At 40.8% G+C, this 19,136-nt stretch overlaps 2 protein-coding genes across 2 annotated transcripts; one reads left to right on the top strand and one right to left on the bottom strand.

Annotated features, from left to right (window-relative positions):
• Positions 1-1,507: 1,507 nt before the first annotated feature.
• Positions 1,508-10,494, bottom strand: LOC104453630 (pectinesterase 31). The gene is made up of 6 exons (XM_010068241.3): positions 10,038-10,494; positions 9,845-9,949; positions 5,984-6,061; positions 4,384-4,571; positions 2,535-2,708; positions 1,508-1,838 (listed from the first exon to the last, which is right to left on the bottom strand). Exons 1-6 carry the CDS (start codon positions 10,278-10,280, stop codon positions 1,676-1,678), a joined length of 951 nt encoding a protein of 316 aa, XP_010066543.1. The 5' UTR covers positions 10,281-10,494; the 3' UTR covers positions 1,508-1,675.
• A 2,157-nt stretch (positions 10,495-12,651) lies between these two features.
• On the top strand, positions 12,652-18,924 carry LOC104453629 (IAA-alanine resistance protein 1). Its single transcript, XM_010068240.3, has 11 exons — positions 12,652-13,444; positions 13,898-13,981; positions 14,155-14,204; positions 14,996-15,047; positions 15,621-15,734; positions 16,757-17,013; positions 17,332-17,484; positions 17,589-17,696; positions 18,265-18,366; positions 18,453-18,497; positions 18,585-18,924. The coding sequence occupies exons 1-11, from the start codon at positions 13,099-13,101 to the stop codon at positions 18,738-18,740; spliced, it is 1,467 nt and encodes a 488-aa protein (XP_010066542.2). The 5' UTR covers positions 12,652-13,098; the 3' UTR covers positions 18,741-18,924.
• Positions 18,925-19,136: the final 212 nt, after the last annotated feature.

Genomic DNA, 19,136 nt, shown 5'->3' with positions numbered 1-19,136 from the left:
TGTAAGTTGGAAAGGTTTTAAAGTCGAGGAATTGTTTCCATGAAAATTAGCAAAGGTGAGATTGTACTCCAGTTTCTACAGAACATGGAGGAATTGAGGGAGTGTTACCTCCTAAGCCGCATAGAGTAGAAATAAAAGCTAGATTCATCAATTAAAAAGCTTCCAGTTAAATTTAGGGGAAAAGTACCAAAATAGTCTTAAACCTTTTGTGTTGGTACCAATTTAGTCCTAAATTTTTCAATTGGACCAATTTAATCCTAAACCTTTTCACATTAGTACCAATTTAGTCCATCCAGCTAATTTAAGCTGGAAATTGTTGATGTGGCTACCGGCGATCTTACGTGGCGCCACGTAGACAAATTTTATGATTTTTTTTTAATTCTTTTCAAAATTTTTAATTTTTTTTTTTTAATTTTTTTTTTTTTTTTCTAAAAAAATTATTTTCTCCTTACCCTTGGCCGGTGAGGTCGCCAGCCGACCATCGCCGGCCACGGGCTGGTGGGGCGAGGGCCCAGCTCCCTCGCCGGCCCGGCGAGGGCCGCCACGCCTTCGCCGCCACACGGGCGAGGGCGTTGGCCCCCGCCCGGATCCCGAGGAGGCGCGGCAACCCTCGCTTGTGGCGGCGAGGGCACGGCAGCCCTCGCCCGGATCCAAGTGAGGGTCCTTGTCGGGGGCGGAGTCTTCGGCGACAAGCAACGGAAAGAGATGCTTTGCGAGGAGAAGCGCTAGCGGCGAGTGACGAAGAGAGATCTTGCGAGGAGAAGTGCTGAGTGCGTACATGCCCTCACTCGGATTCTGGGCAAGGGCTGCCGTGCCCTCCCCCGCCACGCGAGGGCTGCCGCGCCTCGCCCGGATTTGGGCGGGGCCGGCCGCTCGCCTATGGTCGGCGGGCGCGGCGGCCCTCGCCGGTGGCCGACGGGCGGGGGCCCTGGCCCGACCAGCTGTGGCCGGCGACGGTCGGCCGGCGACCTCACTAGCCAAGGGTAAGGAGAAAAAAAAAAAAATTAAAAAAATCTGAAAAAATTATAAAAAAATCATTAAAAAAATTCCACGTGGCGCCACGTAAGACGGCCGGCGGCCAAATAAGCAATTTCCAGCTTAAATTAGGCGGATGGACTGAATTGGTACCAATGTGAAAAGATTTAGGACTAAATTGATCAAATTGAAAAGTTTAGGACTGAATTAGTACCAATACAAAAGGTTTAGGACTATTTTGGTACTTTTCCCTTAAATTTAGTCTTGCAAGGCTCAAGAACTATAAAGGATCCACATCAGCCATATGGATACATTAGAGACTCAAAAACATGGAACTCCTGTTTTAACCAAGTTAATTGAGTCGTAATGATAATAGTTCTACAGGTTGGATTGGGTTTTAAGCAATTCATATATATAACTTTTGGGTCACTCAGGGCTACCACATTCAACCCACCCGTCTGTCATCTCTACTAATACGATAAAAATGGCATCAAAGGAGTGCTTATTTTGCTCGCAACGTAAAGACAATAACTGCACCAAGTAAAGCATCACACGTTAAATAGCCACATAATTATGATCCTTCCTCAGCCACATAATCCCTTATCCCCACGTCCAGACATCAAGTTGATTTCCCCTCGTACATTCTTGGCTTAAAATACAGAATCCAAATTTATTGAAAAGTGTGACACCTTGAAACCATCTAGGCAGAATATGGTATCCTAACGGCCATTCTCTGAGCAAGCCAAGGATTCTCGGGGTTAGGGTCGATGAAGTTATGCATTAGGAACTGTTCTGCTTCTTCATCAACCAGTTCTCTGGCCCATGTCACACGTTTTGAGGGACAACTGCCTGGCCCAAAGCACCTGCGTTTGATCAGGAACGTATTGAGTCATGGCTATAGTCACATGCGCAGAGAAGACATCCAAGAAGATAGAATATAATCATCCAACCTAGCATTTACTTGCACTCTCAACTAGAATAGTTAGCTAAAAAAGTAGGTTGTTGCCATACCCCATGAATAAGCATATACCAAGTGTTCACTTAGTTTATACTAGACAAATATTCAATGGATCCAGAATGCATATTACTTTATTTGCTTGTATATCTGTTTTTTCGCCTCAGATGTAAAAAGAGCCATAGGCGTCAATTCTTTTTGTATGCATCCTGCCACATTTCATTGTTCTTTGTCCTCAATTAAAACAGAAGTACCGCAACACCTCCACTTACCCATAAAAAATGCTATAACCAAATCCAAGGAACCTACCTTTAGCAGAAAAATAACGCTATGACTCAAATCAAAGAAACCAACACCTTTTTTCGTTCTTTAAGTTCATTGATATTTTAGTGGTTCTAGTGTAGAAGTTCACGAAGTTAGCAGAGTAGGCAAACCAAGATGCTTGGGAATGCTCAAAACATGCAGGTTTTCCACAAAAATCTCAAGCCACAGCCAGATTATATCACAAAAGCAAATTCGAATTTGCCATTTAGCAGTGCTCATGCCTCTCCTAGATATGGAATGCACTCAATGTGAAATTCCCTAGAGTCCAAAGAAAACGTACCTGTATTCATAAAAGCAAGCGGTTCTTTCATTCTCAGTTTTTCCCCAATTATTCCAGCCCACTTGCTTGATACAAGCATCCATGTATGTGTATGCATATACCACCCTTCCAAAAGGTCCCCATGGTCGTCCCAGATGCGTATATGAAGTTCCTCCATTGCCAGTGATGACACATCTGCATCAGCATTGCAGAATTTCATTGGTAAAAAATGCAGCCATCAGTGCTCATATCCATTAACACATTTTAAATTTGATGTTTTGTCCTCCCACTTGGACATTATTGTTCTCCTTTACAATTAATATGGGGTAAGTACAGTAGGAGTTTTAAAACTTGCCGTGATAGTGTAATCAAATCCTAAAACTCTCAAAGAAGGTAATTGCGCCCTAAAATTCTTCAATCAGTGCAATCAAGAACTTCTGTAGCTCCATCTGATTCTAGTGACAAAAAATGCATTTGTGACATTTTTTTCATGTTTTTCAAGGCCGAAAATATATAATATAAAAACATGGGAAGATGGAGAGGGAAAGAGAGAGAGGGAGAGAGAGAGAGAGAGAGAGAGAGAGAGATCGCATGACTAAGGAGACTTTGAAGGGGCGGCGGCACCTTGACTGACAAGGTCCATCCACCCCAGCGACCTCGGCCTGCCACAGGCAATTTGTAAGTGAACACTCCCAGATGTTTTGTACCAAGACTTTAATGGAGAAACTCTCCTTCATCACTAACCACAACAAGAGCAGTCTTCTTTCCAGTACATTGATCCAAAAACTTACTGTTTTTCTCAGAACTACTAAATTGAGCAATCAATTCAATATCTTTATTAGCTTTCTTCTTCCAATTGGAACCTTGCCAGCAATATTCAATGTCTTTGCAGCTTTCCTAATGCCATATTGTAGGGGCATGTTTGAATCACAATGACAATGGTGACATGCCTTTATCAAAACAGGATTTACTCTAATCATTGGCCAACACCATTACTGGACAACCAAACAATTCAATCTCCTCTCTTTGACTATACCCAAAAATACCATGGAAATCCTTGGACTAATTCACAAAAAAAAAAAAAAAAAAACAAGCCTGGTTTCTCACAAAAATTCAGAGCCTTAAATATACAAAAACTTAATCTTTCAACGATGGAAGCCTCAATTCACTAGATTGCAAGCTTCAACAATCAATTCTGGCATGTAATTGAACTGTCAACCAAACAAGAAACGCTAATTGTAGAGTGGAATCAAACAGGGTTGACAGACCACAGCAAAGGCACTGCTAGCCTTCAAACTTCCTCTGGTCATGCAATATCCCTCCCCCCCCTCTCTCTCTCTCTCTCTCTCTCTCTCTCTCCCCAAGTTCTTTTTTTTTTTAAATTCTTTTCCTTTATCTTGATGTGGCACTCATTTGACCACACATCAGAGCCTTATATTCTAAAAAATATTAAAAAATACAACATCAACATTTTCCGTATTCAAATTGGACGGAGTTAATGAAAGTTCTTGATTGCACTACTTGGACAGGATTTGAAATTGATTGCATTAGCAAGTTTCAAGACTTCTAGTGCACTTATCCCATCAATATATATACAGTTTGTGGAATAAACGGTGTAAATTTTTTTTCCCAGCAAAAGATGACAATCTATCTTGTCATACAAGTGCTCTGGTTGCGTGCGCACAGGCTCCACTCACTGCTAGAATGGTCTAGACATCAGCATGAAATGCAATTAGTTAGCAGAAAACACTAATTCATGTCTGATAGCAGCAATCAAGTGTGCCAAGTGTAGTCTATGTTGAACGCATAAAAAGAATCAACAGATAAATGCGATTCTCCTTGCAAAAAATAAGCAAGATTGGCTTAGAACCTTAAGAATATATAACCAGTCAATTCCTGAGAAGACTTCCTGCTTTGTGCTGTTATGAAACCTGCTGACTTGCAATGGATATGACAGTGCTCCAAAAGAGCCGTACTATTGCCAAAGATGAAGTCTACACTTCCCTCAATGTAGCAATCTCTTAAATACTGTTTCCCGTAATGCAAGTACAATGTATCCTGCATCATTAACAGAAAAACCAGTGAACCTGTTAACAAGTTCCCATTCCACAGTGACTAGTCCACCAGCCACTTTTACTCCATCTACAGCAAACAATAGACCAGAGAGTCACAAGATTGAAGATCAAACAATTCATTGTATAACTTCTATGCTTGTTCTTAGTTGGAAACAGGAGGTTTGCAGCAGTCAAAAGAATGACTCCAAGGCCAATGATTCTTTTGTGTGATCCTTTTAGGCCAGTAACGACACTAAATTAATTATAGTGATATCTGATCCACAAAGAAGACCTGATTCTCTCACTCTATACATATTATGATGCAGACAGGGTACAACGTAGTAGGCAGTAGCTAAGTAGCATCTACTTTAGGAGCACATTCTTGTATACTGTGCACTTATCGAAGAATGAAGCAAATTTTCTATTGGACAGGGATAAATAATTACATTCACACTTTTGCCTCGCGGCAACATGTCTATCAAAAAATCAAAGAGAAGTTAACTTTAACCTTTGTCAACTCCCTACACATGCTAGGGGTCATGTCTCCACGGATATCATGTAAGTATTTACCAGGATCATGAAGGAAGAATAAAATTTGCTTATCATTAGATTGATTAACCATGCTGCCCTTTTTTTCACTCTTAACACATCCTCAGATGACTATAGGTGTTCCAAATTTCATGATCACAATAACATGTGCTTCCTCATCACTAGTGATCAAGACAAAGTGTTTAGGACCATTGCTGGTAGAATTGATCTTATTGCCTAAGTGTGACTACCATAAGGTAGTCTAGATCAGCTCGTGCTTCGTGTGTTACGGTTGAAAATATAAGTTGGAAGCAAGGAAGAGGTTTGTGCCTCCTTACATCTGCTTGCAAAAGCTATCCAATTTGTAGCAGGACCAAAGCTATCGTGGATAGAACCGTCAAATGAGACAAAGGAGCAATCCCTAAAATTTTGAGTTTCGCGATCTGATTCATCCCCCAAGGAAGTTGTTTGGGAGGGTTATTGTTTCATTTAAGCTCAGTTTCCTTCATTCTTCCTTGAGAAAAAGAAGTGACCAACCAAGACATGGTTTAATAACCCGGACGTTAACCATGATGTAAATTGAAAAACCAAGATGCTGAAGTAGTTCTACTGCACAGACTCTACCAGGGCACACAGGGTAATCCCATAAGCTAGTGATGATGAATGCATACGTAATTTCACCCAAACATTGCTAGTTATGATGCTTGGATATGCAAAGATTTCTCCATCGATTTCTCCTTAATCTTAACTCCTTTCTTGCTCCTTTAAAAGTTTCCCTACATCAGCTTCCATCCACTTTTTTTTTTCTCAGGAAGCTTAGGACTAAGGTCTCAACAGATTCCAATGACTTGGCAACCAAAAAACTCCAAGATGAAATGGTGACTTTACCTGCCAACCAAGAAACCTGCAGTTGTAGAAGGCACACCTGTCTGCCGTCACCCTAATCGCCACAGCTTGGCCTGAACCCTGATAAAAAGAAATCTGATTACCCACATCATAATTTGAAAGCAATACAAATGTCCGCACCTCAAAGCCACAAATTAGGTAAAAAAATCTTGAAATTGCAGAAGATAGAATGCCAACCACGCCCTGTCCCACACCGCCTCAATGCTGCAACCACTCTCGCAATTCCGCCATCTTTTGTTTCATTTTTCCCTTTTAACATGCTTTAAGCTCAAGCGAGCCTTTTAACAATAGATTTGATTATGTCATTACATATCACTAAAAGGAAGCAAAGACAAATTGGTCAAGAATGGGTTCTGTTAGTATTGGACCCAGCCAGGCACTATAGGTTGACCAACCTATTCCACTAGGTTTCAATGGATTAGAGAAGATAAATAGTTCACACTCTAATCTGTGGAAAGTGAAGAATGGTGACACTGATGACGTAACTCCATGTGCCCAACAATGGGATAATGACTAGGATGCTGACAAGGCAATGCACCAATTGGCAGTCAATATGACATGGTAGGACAACACTAGCATTAGCAGTACTGTTGAAATGGGATTGATATGATGGACCACTGCATGCCTACTGGCAGTGATTTGTGAGATCTGGCTGTCATGGTGATGGCATGTTGAGGACGTCCAGAATGCAAACTGATGGCAGACAACTTTGTCCCATAACTCTAGTTTGCACACTTACTTTGTAATGGTTACATTCCTAGCTGTCTATTTAGATGATACAATACTAATGACACTGACAGAAATAGCATTCATCGATAAAGTGCCAACTCAGCAATCACTTTCAAACGAAGGAATTTGGGTTGTTAAGGTACTTCATCAGTATTAAAATAGCAAGACCTAAACAAGGGATCGATCTTTCTCAAAGGAAAGTGTGTCACTAAGCTTTTGGAGTAAATGACACTTTTGGGAGCAAAACCTGTAGATCTTCCTATAAATCTTAGTGTCAAACTTCAAATATATAATGGTGTCCTGGCATAGGAGGGGAGTGGATAAACTTCAAAGTGGCATGAACTGTTATAAGTGTGCACTTGGAGTTCTCGGTCAATTTATGGAGAGACCTACGTAATGCTGAGAAAGTGTCTGTTGAGTTTTATGTTATCTAAAAGGGCTCTACAAAAGGTTGACGTGAACCTTCCAATTCCCTTGACCCAATTGGGTTTTCCAACATAAATTGAGATGGCCATCATGTAATCGGACGTCTATCTTGGTTATTGCACTTATGTTGGAAGGGATTTGATTACATGTAAAAGTGAAAGGCAAATGTGGTGGCACAATGGGTGATGGCTAATATTGCTTGTCAGAGGAGATGGAGTTCAGTAGGTATAGAATGGCATTTACACTAAGATCTGTCTCTGTGCATACCAAAAATTCAAAGTAGAAAGCCAAGAGTCCCTAATGTTTACAAAATGACTATCTATGTTATTAAGAAATCTCCTGCTTCTTTCCCTTCAAATCAGCCAAGAAGTCACCAGAGCGATCAACTGAATCCTCTTTCTCTTTTCTTTGTTAGTGCATATAACCCAACAAGCTCTTCTTGCGTAGTCTCTCCGCTAAACAAATAAACACCCACCACTGGCAAAGCCAACTTGACCAACCACATTTTAGCACTAAATGGTCAACAGTGATGAAAACACAGTGAAGATTATTTGCATTGGAATAAGATTTAGTGATGAGGAAAGAAGTCGGCAAAGATCATGTTAAATCAAAGGATCTGTAAGGGACTTGTCAAAGCTGTTCTGTCCATCAAGTAATCTAACAAGCTGGGCACAATAGACATCTATGCCTAAGCTTGGTGGCGAATATAAAGTTGTCTTTGAGACTTTATTTCTCTGTGTTATTTATTAATTCTACCGTAGTATGTTATTTCCTAGTATAGAGTATGGGGTTTATTTGTGATTTTATTAAGTGACACACAAACACAGAGTGGTAAAATATATAGAGGCAGGGAACACAACGTTGTCTTGAACTTTTTTTTGGGCAATTAGGTCCTTACAGTATGTACTTTTTTGTTCAAGTTGATTCTTCCATTCAAATAAAAATGCGAATCCTGATGTGGACTGACTCATCAGCACCACATCAGCACTAACTGCACAAGATGTTACGTGTAATTTCCTAATTTGTTTACTGGATAAAATATTAGAGAATTATAGAAAAAAAGAAGAAGCTAAGAGAGATAAATAGAGAAGCGGGGGGGAGGCTATAGGGGTGGTGATGCCACACAGGCATCAGAGGGCAGCCGAGCCTGGCCAAGGCTAAATCTGGCTGAGGGTCATGCAACCAGGCAAAGCAGGCAACACTAGGCAGGGGTTGCCTAGACCCAGTAGACCCAGTTCAGATTGCACAACCCGAGATCAGGCCTTGCTAGGGTTGCATGATTGTTGTCATTGCTCGCTAGGGTTGCATAACCACCAGCCAGCAGCCATTGGTGTCGGGCGACCCTAGGTGACCAGTGACCAGGGGTGGCGTGATGTCAGCAGCACCTATTCTGCGTCCATCTTTTTTTTTTTTTTTTTTTTAAAAAAGAAACTTTTCTCTTAATTTTTTAATGTTTATTTTGTTTTGAATATTCTTTATTTCTGAATTATCTTTTATTTTATGCCACGTAGGACGTCATGTCGGCATTTAACAGCAGCTTAATGGTCACATCAGAATTTCTGTCCGTAATTTTGACAGAAGGACCAACTTGAACAAGAACACAAATATTTTAGGGACCCAATTGTACTAAAAGGAACAATTCACCTGATTGAACAATTTGGAAAATTTGAGGAATTCTAGTGCCTTTGTCCTTCCTATTTCAAACAGGAGTAGAACTTTTAGAGAGTCTATCAATATAGTTGTACTTTCTTTTCAATAAAGTTAATGAAATATTGATTTTTGTGAGTATTTGCCTTGGAATTACGTGATGTAATTCTTCCCTTAAATGTGATGCTTAAGAAACCATCAGTGTGATGCTTAAGGAAGCTTTAGTTGTGAAGGAGTGTCAGGGAAGGAGTTTGTGAGGGAGATTTGATAGAGATTTGGGGATGGGGGTTGGTAGATGATGTAAAAGATTTTAAAAAGGTTCAACTGAAAGGGGTATGGATGGGCATCTAGAGAAGTCCGAGGAATTGAGGTAATGATGCTCTAAGAAAGTCGTGGCTCGCCTGAAACCAACTTCATTTCCACCTTCATTTATGGGCTGCTGAGTAGTTCACAAGCCAAATTCCAAGTTTACTTTCAAATCCATGCCTAGAAGCAGGAACTTCCATCAACCTTTCCACTACCCAAATTCCAGGTTACCTTCACAATCCATGCTTAGAAGCAGGAGCTTCCATCAACCTTTCCACTACCCTTACTGCCGCCTCTAATCCTAACCAACGACCAACATTCCAGGTTTGCCCAGGTCGGGGATGTTGCTGTCCACCATCTTAAGGAGAAGCTGAGCCCACCTGGATATGCTTAGTAGCTAAGTTGTCAAGCGAGTGACTCATTTTTCAGTTACAAGACGTCCTGTCCGTGACTAACAGTTATCCGACCAAGAACTCTGTGACAAAGAGAATTTTTTCACAAACTCTACTCATCAAGTTTAAGAATCCAAGTGTCTCCAAGAAAACCAAAAAAAGAAAAAAAAATTAGGAATCCAAGAAATAAATGAAATTACCATCTCTTTTACTATTCTCTCCTTTTCTTCTCTTCCCTTTTTTCTCTCTCTACTCTCGGACATTCTATCAAACATTTGTTGGTCCACCACATCAGCAGTCGTAAAAAGAACGAGAAAAATACCTCCAACGTTCACCTCATTACCTCAGGAGCCGAGTTCTCGAAAGTGATGTTCTCAGCAATGAAATCTTCCCCTTCCACGATCGTGCTCCCGCACCCGAACGTCCCCGTCCCGATCAAACGAGACGCCTGAAGAAAGACAATGCCGCAATCAAGGGACTCCACGGCAAGCTCGAAAATTCACACAGGCAGAGAAAGGGAAGGCGGGGGGTATCACCTGGTGGTGGTCGATCTTGGCGGCGGTGTTGTGCCAGGTGAGGACGGTGTCCTCGGGCCGGAGCCCCGCGAGGGTGATGAAGTTCTTGGTCTTGGGCACGTACACGGGCTGCCGGTAGACCCCGGGCGCGACCCGGACGACGGTGCGGCAGGCGTTGCCGAGCGGGACCGCGTCCACCGCCTCCTGCACCGTGCGGAAGTCCCCCGTGCCGTCCTGCGCGACCGTCATCACCCGCGCCGCCATTGCCGAGGTCGTGCCGGAGCGGTGGGATCTGGGTCGGGAATGGGGGACCGAGGTGACGGGACTCCGATCAAGAAAACGGGAAGGAGGACTTTGCCCCGTTATGGAGGGAGGGAATGAATCCTGCTGTTGCCTCCCCGCGACCTTCTGCTTCGGCTTCTCTGTCTCTCCCTCTCTTTTTCCTTTTCTTGAACTTTGGATATTATTTTCTTCTTCTTCCCCCTTTTTGAAGAATTTTGATTGCATTATTAGCACATTATTCTGTACATTCTGTACATTTTGATTTTTGACGAAACAGTTCGTGGGAAAGGTTTTGAAATTTCAATTCGCGGTCATGAGCTTGAGCTTTCATAATGCACGGTTCATTAGGGATGGGCATGTTGGACTACTTGAATTGGCCAATTTGATTTAGTTTCTAGAGAGAATCAGTGATTGTTGGTCCAGTCTAAAAATAGCAACAATTCTAGTATTTTATTGAATTTTTTCTTCTTTTTTTTTGCTAACTGATTGGTTAAATAGAATTGGATCAGACCCGATTGGTCCGGTCTAATCCAGTTCGATTCCTAGTCCTAAGACCATCCAGTTCGGTCTCCAGTCCCAAAATTTAGGAATCGGATTAAATCAGGAAACCGATCACCTCTATAGTTCATAACAATCCATGCCTAATTATAATTTTGAAGACATCAACCTAACATTGATAAATATTAGTAAGTTATTTGCTCTTATGTTCATCCTGTGGTACTAGGTTTATGCATGACAATGCAAGAAGAATAGTCACTGTTGTAGCCCCAAATCCACCCAAAAAGCACGCCTCAATAGGAAGATCTCCGAGGATGCCTCGTACATTAATAAGTATGTCATTGATATCACTGCACTCCACCGCCTTTTTCACGGCAATGACCATTACATATCCCTGCGCACGTAGCCTCAATAGGAAGATTTTGGAGCTGTACATTGACATGATCAGCAAGAAGACCATGTAGGGAAACACGGGTAATGCACATGGCTATTACCCATATGAGCTTTGTGTGATTGGGGTCAACAATGTTGAGACATAGTTTGAGGGAGGTGAACGAAAATATCATCCCGCTGATACTGCTTAGTAGTAGTGGTTGCCATTCGATCCGGTCAAGGAGGAAGGTGGTGATGAGGACAAACATTGTATTCACGAAATTGATTGTGATGTTGGCCTTCTTGAAAATGTGAGGGCTATAGAGTGGTATGATGTAAATGCTAGAGGCTTGTTAGACGAAGTGGGTTTCAATGGCGTAGGTGAGCCTGTAGCAAATGGAGAGGGTAGGGTGGTGGAGGAGATCTCGCCACACGCCGTCCTAAATGCTTTGCTCAGCGTTCTTCTCCTTTTTTGTATAGGCGCGGTAGGAACTCCCTCTAACTTTCATTTTCGCCGAACAATAGATTTTGGTTTCACGGCCGTCATTGTATTCTTTTTCTCTTAGTCCTTCGCTGGAAGATTGTTTAGAAATTGTATATGGAATGCACAACTCAGATAGAACTTTTATCTAAATTTCTATCCCAAATGTCTTCCTGGCACTTTTTTTTTTTTTTTTTGTTAGGGATGGATTATGATGATGGGAATTTGACTTCCTAAGAAACAAAAAAATTCACTGCATTTTACAGCATTGCTCTGCGTTTCACATTTAAATTCATGACCTAATTAGAATAATCAAGAGAGGTCAAATCCTAAACGTGCAAGAGATTATACTCACACAACTCTCTCTCTTTCTCTCAATGGCGCGATTCTCTTCTGCTATCCATGCTCATCACCGGGAGTAACTTTGTCTTGACATTTCATTTAACCGGTCTCCGATGCGATTAGATAGGGCGGCAAGTCAGGCAGGGGATGTTCAAGCAAGGAAAGTGAACAAAAGGAAAAAGGAAGGAGAGAAAGGATAAAGAGCTCAAGCCGAAGATAAAAAGAAAAGATGAGAGACACGAAAGGAATCCGAAATTGGAGATCAGATAAAAAGAAAAGATAGTGACATGGTCATTTTTTTCATTTTTTTACTTTGAACCCCACGAAACAAAATTGGGATCCCTTTGAATGATCTTAAAAAAAGAAGAAGCCATACTACCAATATTAAGATTCCGTTTATTAAAAAGGGTACAGCTCTCCATAGTTCTTTAAAAAAATTATATTACTTAGATGAGGTCCGATTCATGAATTCGAATCGATTGCCGTGGAAAGAAATCAGTCCAATTCCGAATTCAAACATCAAGAACCAATTCCAAAATGGTAAATTTCCACCACCTTGAACCGGTGAGCTCCGGTGAAAAAGCGATGTAGAGTTCCAAAAAGCTGCTCTAACGACTCCCACTGAAGTACTACTGAACTGTCGACCAAAAAAAAAAAAAAAAAAAAAAGTACTACTGAACTGATTTATCGATGAAACGAGAAGAGGAAGAATAGAACTCCCACTGAAACTGAACCATACCCAACATTGTCCCTCACGAAAGGAGCATTTTTCGTCTGGAAAGATTCAATTTTGTGTATGATTCCGAGGACGAATCTGCGCCCGAAGAATCGAAGCTCATGAAAGATCCCGCATTTATTATTACAGCACCGAGGGAACCGCGATGGGGGTGGTTACATTCGGCGTTATAATCGCTATCATCGTCCTCTTCTTCGCCATCGTCTGCTTCATCACCATCGAGGGCACCTGCAAGCGCCGCTCCACATAAAGACCACCCGCGATAGGAGGCCGCATTTTTCGACCCACCAGTCCCTTTCGGCTCGAAACCCGAAAACCCTCTTCGGGAAAGTCAAAACCCAGTTCGGTTCCGTTCGAATCCGAGCCTGGGAATGGGTGGGATGAGCGGTTTGTTCGCGGTCGTCTGCGTCCTGTGCTTGGATCTGTGTTTGGGGCACGGGGGGAGCTGTCCCCATTCTGGGTTTTCTTCCCCTGCGCCGCAGGTGCACAGCTGCGGTGACCACGCCCACGACCACGACCACGACGGGGGTCATCACCACCACAGTGATCATGGCCATCACCATGAGGAGAAAGGTGGAAAGCTGCCCGAGGAGTTGGCTGAGGAAGAGGATCTGAAGCTGTATGGATTTGGTTTCCAGCACGGTCAGGACCACGACCACCACCATCACCATCATCACGTGGATGGGCGGTCTGGTGAATCGGATCTCTCTGGTCTAGGTAATTTGTTGGACGCTGTCGCCTTCTTGGACGGTCATTTTTCTTGCCCTTTGTTTGATTGCTCATTTTTGTTGCGTCGGCTGTTATGCATTAACCAGATTGGATTGTAGTTGCCAAATGGTGAAAGTTGATGCAGCATAGGGTCGTGAATACTTTGATTGTTGTAGATTGTGCTGTCCGTTGTTGGAATGCGACGGTAACTGAGGATTTAGGTATTGGTTGGAGATATTGATTTTATTGCTGTCCATGGTCTCATTGAGCCTTGTGCATTCTGGATCCTGTGTGTAGAATGAATGCTGTGTTGATGTAATTCTATGGTTAGGACTGTCCTGGAATTGAAAAGCATGATATGAACTCTTTGCAGTGTGGAAATTGACAGCATGTCTGTATAGGTCATTAATATTGGAACCATCCATGTGATCTAACAATTGGTGTAAATTTCTTGTTTTGTAGGTCTATGGGTTCATGCCTTGGGCTGCTCATTGTTGGTTAGCATGGCTTCACTCATTTGTTTGATCATATTGCCTGTAATGTTTGGTAAGTTGCTCAATCGTAGTTGCACCTAGCCTAGTGCCTTTCACTTTCTCAATACGTTGATTGTGTCCTGATTTCAAACTGCCTTAGTGTTTACTTCAACATTTTACTCTAAAGAAAAATTTCTACAAAAAGGTTAGTGCTAATTGAAGATTGAATATTCTATGCAATTGCAGTGCAAGGGAAACCGTCTAAGGCAATTGTTGATTCATTGGCATTATTTGGGGTAAGAATTTAGATATCCGAGTCCACTTCATCACAACTGGATTTAGACTCTTGGATGGTACAATATGTGCATTAAGTACTAAAACTCAGTGCGTTCTAATTACTAGGGGCCCCTTGTTTGATTTTCATTTCTGATTATCATCTTCATCATATTTGTTCAAGGTGTTTTTGTTCTTCACCACATGATAATGATGCACGTGTCAAGTTTTCCTTATAATCGCTTTCTAGTAATTGATTTCCAGCCAGTGCATGTGTAACTGTTTATATAAGGTATGAACTCTAAAATACAGACTGCGTATCAAACTTTTCATCATTGCTGTTACTTGAGTGTGAGAGATCGTAAAGGTTTTCACAAGAGCTCCCCTGTTGCTATTCAATGAATTGCTAATCCTATTATGTGCTACAATCCTCTCTTTTTAGATTGTTTTAATTGTTAAATTTTGGCTAGAATGTACACATTCTGTACAAATTTGCATATACAAGTTTTGACGAGCGATTTTAGAAATTTACAGTTTACATACAGTAGAGATATTAAATTGACTGGCAGTGTTTGAATACATCACTGTACGACTTGTATCAAGTTGATAAAGTTGCAAGAAATTTTTTTCTTCTACAGTCATATTTACCAGCATTATCTGAGAAAAAAGTTGTCAAATTGTGTAAGTTGCTATATTGATGATCAAAGATATGCCGATTGTATTGAGGTGCTTTTTCATATATGCACTAGCTGAAATCCCTCTTGTTTCCCATGAATTCTGAAGTTGTGTTCGTTCTAATTCATTATGTTTTCAGGCAGGTGCAATGTTAGGAGATGCTTTTCTGCACCAGCTTCCACATGCTTTTGGTATATTTGATACTTATTAGATGCTTTTTTAAAGGCTTTTGTTGCTCACTTAACTAGAGCTTCAACTCAGTCGAAAATTATAGTTCTGTTGAATGAGCATATGATTGAGTAGTTGCTTTTAATATTGGATACCTTGTGCTTGTTGCACATCGTGTAATTTCAAATCTGTTGCTTTAGTTGTTTCCACTGAAATGCTCACAAAGAAGCTGAATATGTGCCATCGTTCATTGGTTTTCTGATCTATTTGCCTCTATGCGAATATAGGATCTTGCATTTGATTCGTATTTGTGAAAATCGATGCCAATTTTAATATCTGCATTGGATGCTTCATAAGTGAATTCTATAGCTTTCTTGTGGCAATGAAATTTTGTTGGGGAGTTTGGGTTCACTATGGCAGGAGAAAACTTGGGTTTCTGTTGCTGCTGCTATTGTTCAGGTTGCCATTATGTATTTGCAAATTTTAAGGAAAAATTTTATATTCTGATGGTGAAAGCTTTATATACTGTTGATTCAAATACGTAAAATCTTGCTCTTTTTGAGATAGATGAAACATTATGTAGGTTATGCATGCAGGGGGTGGACACTCACATTCAGATGATCACAGTGTAGACCCTTCTCATCTTCCCCATTCTGAACATGAACATCATCACAGTTTGAAGGATCTTTCTGTGGGAATGTCCATTCTGGGTAATCCTCCTCCTCCTCCTGCTTCTCTCTCTCTCTCTCTCTGTGCATGCTTGTGTACATTCGTGCACATTTTTTCCTGATATGACTTCATCGTCTGCTTCCGCACATGCTACTTCCCCCATGAACCCTTGACATCATCAACACTGAGCGGAGGCAACATGTTCTCACTTCTCTCAGTGGTCTGATGTCTATTTTATATAAATTTGATTCATTAGAAAGGGATTTGTTGTATCGATTGGTTTTAAAGAAACATCACTAAGCTTTCCATAAGCAAATGTGGGGTGTGTTTATTTGAGTGAAAGAATTTTCCGTGAATTACTTTGTTGAACTTTCATGCATTTGGTTTGTTAAAAATGATTAGTCAACCAAAAATCATTACAATCCAAGAGAATATGCATGCTTAAAGTTAGGAAAATGAATTTCCTAAATAGAAACAAGAAAATTTTTTCCTGGAAAAGGAATTCGGGAAGTATTTTCCTTTATTATGAAGTTTTCCCCAAAACAAACACATCCGTGATGTGTGATCGAATGCTATATTCTTCTGGTACCATCTAAGGTGACTTGAAGATGTTGCATGAACCAACACCCAGGAAAAAAAAGAAAAAGAAAAAAGACTAGAAGACTCGAAAGGAAGTTTCCCAATGTAGAACTCCTGGATTAGGGCTTCATCAGCACTTCCTAAGAGGCTGACGCTCGAGTCTCTACCTTGTATTCCTTGACTGATTAACAAGCAGGATAAATACTGAGCAAAGAGCAGATTCGTCTTCCTCCTTTCTCGTCAGCTGTATTAGTATTGACAAGGAGTCTCTCTTTTCCTTACCAAGTTTGTTTTAAACATACTTGATTGTTCATTATTTGAAATTGCTACTCTTGCATTCTCGCCTTTCATAGAGCTTGATCACTGTCTTTTGCATTGTTTATGTGTTTCATTCTCATTGCTTTGATGAATCCCCTCTTGTCCTTCTTTATTTGAAGTGGAACATGAGGTACCTTCTCACATCATGACCACTATGTACTCGCAGGTGGAATTGTGCTTTTTCTTCTTGTAGAGAAGCTTGTAAGGTATGTTGAGGAGAAGTCTCGGGGGACAAATGTATTCAATCACGGTCATCATCACCGTCATCATAAGAGTAGTAAGAAGCTGAATGATAAGAAAGATTCAGATGACGAGTTGCACTCACAGTTGTCAGATGGAAAAAGTGAAGCAAAAAAGGATGAGAAGGTTTCTGATGATTCTTTGGATGGAGATAATATGGGTCAACATAAATCTCTTCGGAAGGTAAGCTAATCTCAAATATCATCATGTGTTGTGAAGTATTAAATGCACTACTTAACTCGATCCATCAGGATATAGAGGTGACAGGTTGATAGTGCATGTCTGGTATTACCATGGATAACTTACTGTGCATCTATCTGTTTGTTGAAAGCCTGTTCTCTTATGCAATATGATGACTGCGAAATCTCTACTTCATGGTATATGGCATAGTATTTCTGGAATGGGAATCCTATTGAGAAATGTAACACGTTGTGTTATGGTAAAGAAAGAAAAAGAATAAGGAGATCGTTATTTATTTCACTGTCATTTTTGGCTTTGCAGAGAAAAGCTATAGTTTCTGAAGCAGATGGTAAACCGGATGAAAATGCGGTTGATGAGTTATCCAATGCTCAAATATTGTCGAAGGAAAAAGACTTGGTTCAGTCACCTTCGAATCTTGTCTTTGGTTATCTTAACCTCTTCTCTGATGGTGTTGTAAGTACATATATTAATTTAAAGAAAGTTTCTATCTTCAATAAGACTTATAGCTTCATGTGCAGGATAAATTAGCTTGATCTGATCAAGATTGACTTTTGCAGCACAATTTCACTGATGGGATGGCTTTAGGAAGTGCGTTCCTTCTCTACGGTTCTGTTGGTGGATGGTCCAGAACTCTGTTTTTGCTTGCTCATGAGCTTCCTCAAGAGGTTTGTATTTCCTTCAACCGATGCAAGGACTCATTGTGCTGATTTGAAGCTCACATTAAGATGCGGTGTTTTCTTCATAATGACTGAGCATGTGATTCTTGCATTAATGTCCTTGTTTGTTCTTTGGAGACACAAACTAAATGTTTTCCCTTGAGTCTACTGATGGGACTGTGTCCTTGTAGGCAACACATGATGAGGCATAAAAAGAATATGATCATTGCACTTTAATGTTTTTATTCTGTTTATAATAACAGAGGCAACCAACTCTGATGCTAAAATCGTACAGCTTCATGCTTTTAGTTTTGCCTAAGTAGACCATGCACTGCTGTTGATATAAGATGATACTCGGACCTAGTAATAAGTGCACCTACTGCTGTTTCTGTTATGCTCAATAATATTTAAGATCAAAATTCCAAGTGGGAAGAATCTGCTTCTTTCTCAGAGAGTATTTTTTTAGCTTACTCTCATAGCATGTAATATAGCATTGCGGAGATAATGCAAGTACTTTGATTGTTTTGGAGATCAACTCACTGAAATAGGCTTGCCCATTGGTTTTGCTCCTGTGCAGGTTGGTGATTTTGGAATTTTAGTAAGATCGGGTTTTAGTGTATCCAAAGCCCTCTTTTTCAATTTTCTCTCTGCCCTGGTTGCTTTAGGAGGAACTACACTGGTAAGTAAATAAACTTTAACATTGCTAAGAACCTGTTCTTAATGTGCTCGAGTTATACATCAAACCATTTGCTGCTGTTGCTGTAGGCTTTGCTTTTGGGACAAGAGCCGGGGCAGTCATCATTGATTGAGGTAGAAAAAGTTTATGATGGCCGAATTTATTAATGTTTGTGGAATTCATGTTTGTCTCATTTGTCTGAAGCTTGTCTGTCTTTCCAGGGGTTCACGGCTGGTGGTTTTATATACATTGCAGTAGCTGGAGTACTCGCAGAAATGAATAACAGCGGGCATGTAACGTTGAAGAGTACATTAGTTCAGTTAACTTCGCTAGTAATGGGTATGGGCGTGGCCTTGTTTATTTCCTTAGTAGAATGATTATTCTTCCTCTGTAATTGTAACCCATACGCGTACTGTTGGCATCAGGATTGTCCTTTTTTCTGCGAATTTTCTCTATAGTTTTACAATATGTGCATCTTGAAAGAGAAAATGAGAGTCAGGATGGAGAGCACTCTTGTTCTGTTTTGTGCATTAATAAGACTTATATCTGTGTTTTGTGGAAGTTCGCCGAAGAAACATGACTATTCTGAAGCACATATATTCGTAGATCTCAATCGGTAGACCATTCACGTCCCAAAGGCTCTCTATTTGTTCTGTTTTCATTAAGATGATTCGTGAGTAGGTTTAGTTGCACTGCCTTCCAATGGTGACAGTCATATCAGGTGGCATGATGAACAAAGAAACACATTTTGCAACATACTCAGACGCCAGGTC

The sequence above is a fragment of the Eucalyptus grandis genome, chromosome 7 (genome assembly GCF_016545825.1).
Source record: "Eucalyptus grandis isolate ANBG69807.140 chromosome 7, ASM1654582v1, whole genome shotgun sequence".
Taxonomy (NCBI): domain Eukaryota; kingdom Viridiplantae; phylum Streptophyta; class Magnoliopsida; order Myrtales; family Myrtaceae; genus Eucalyptus; species Eucalyptus grandis.
The sequence above is the reverse complement of the archived record's forward strand: the minus strand, read 5'-3'. Positions and strand labels throughout refer to the sequence as shown.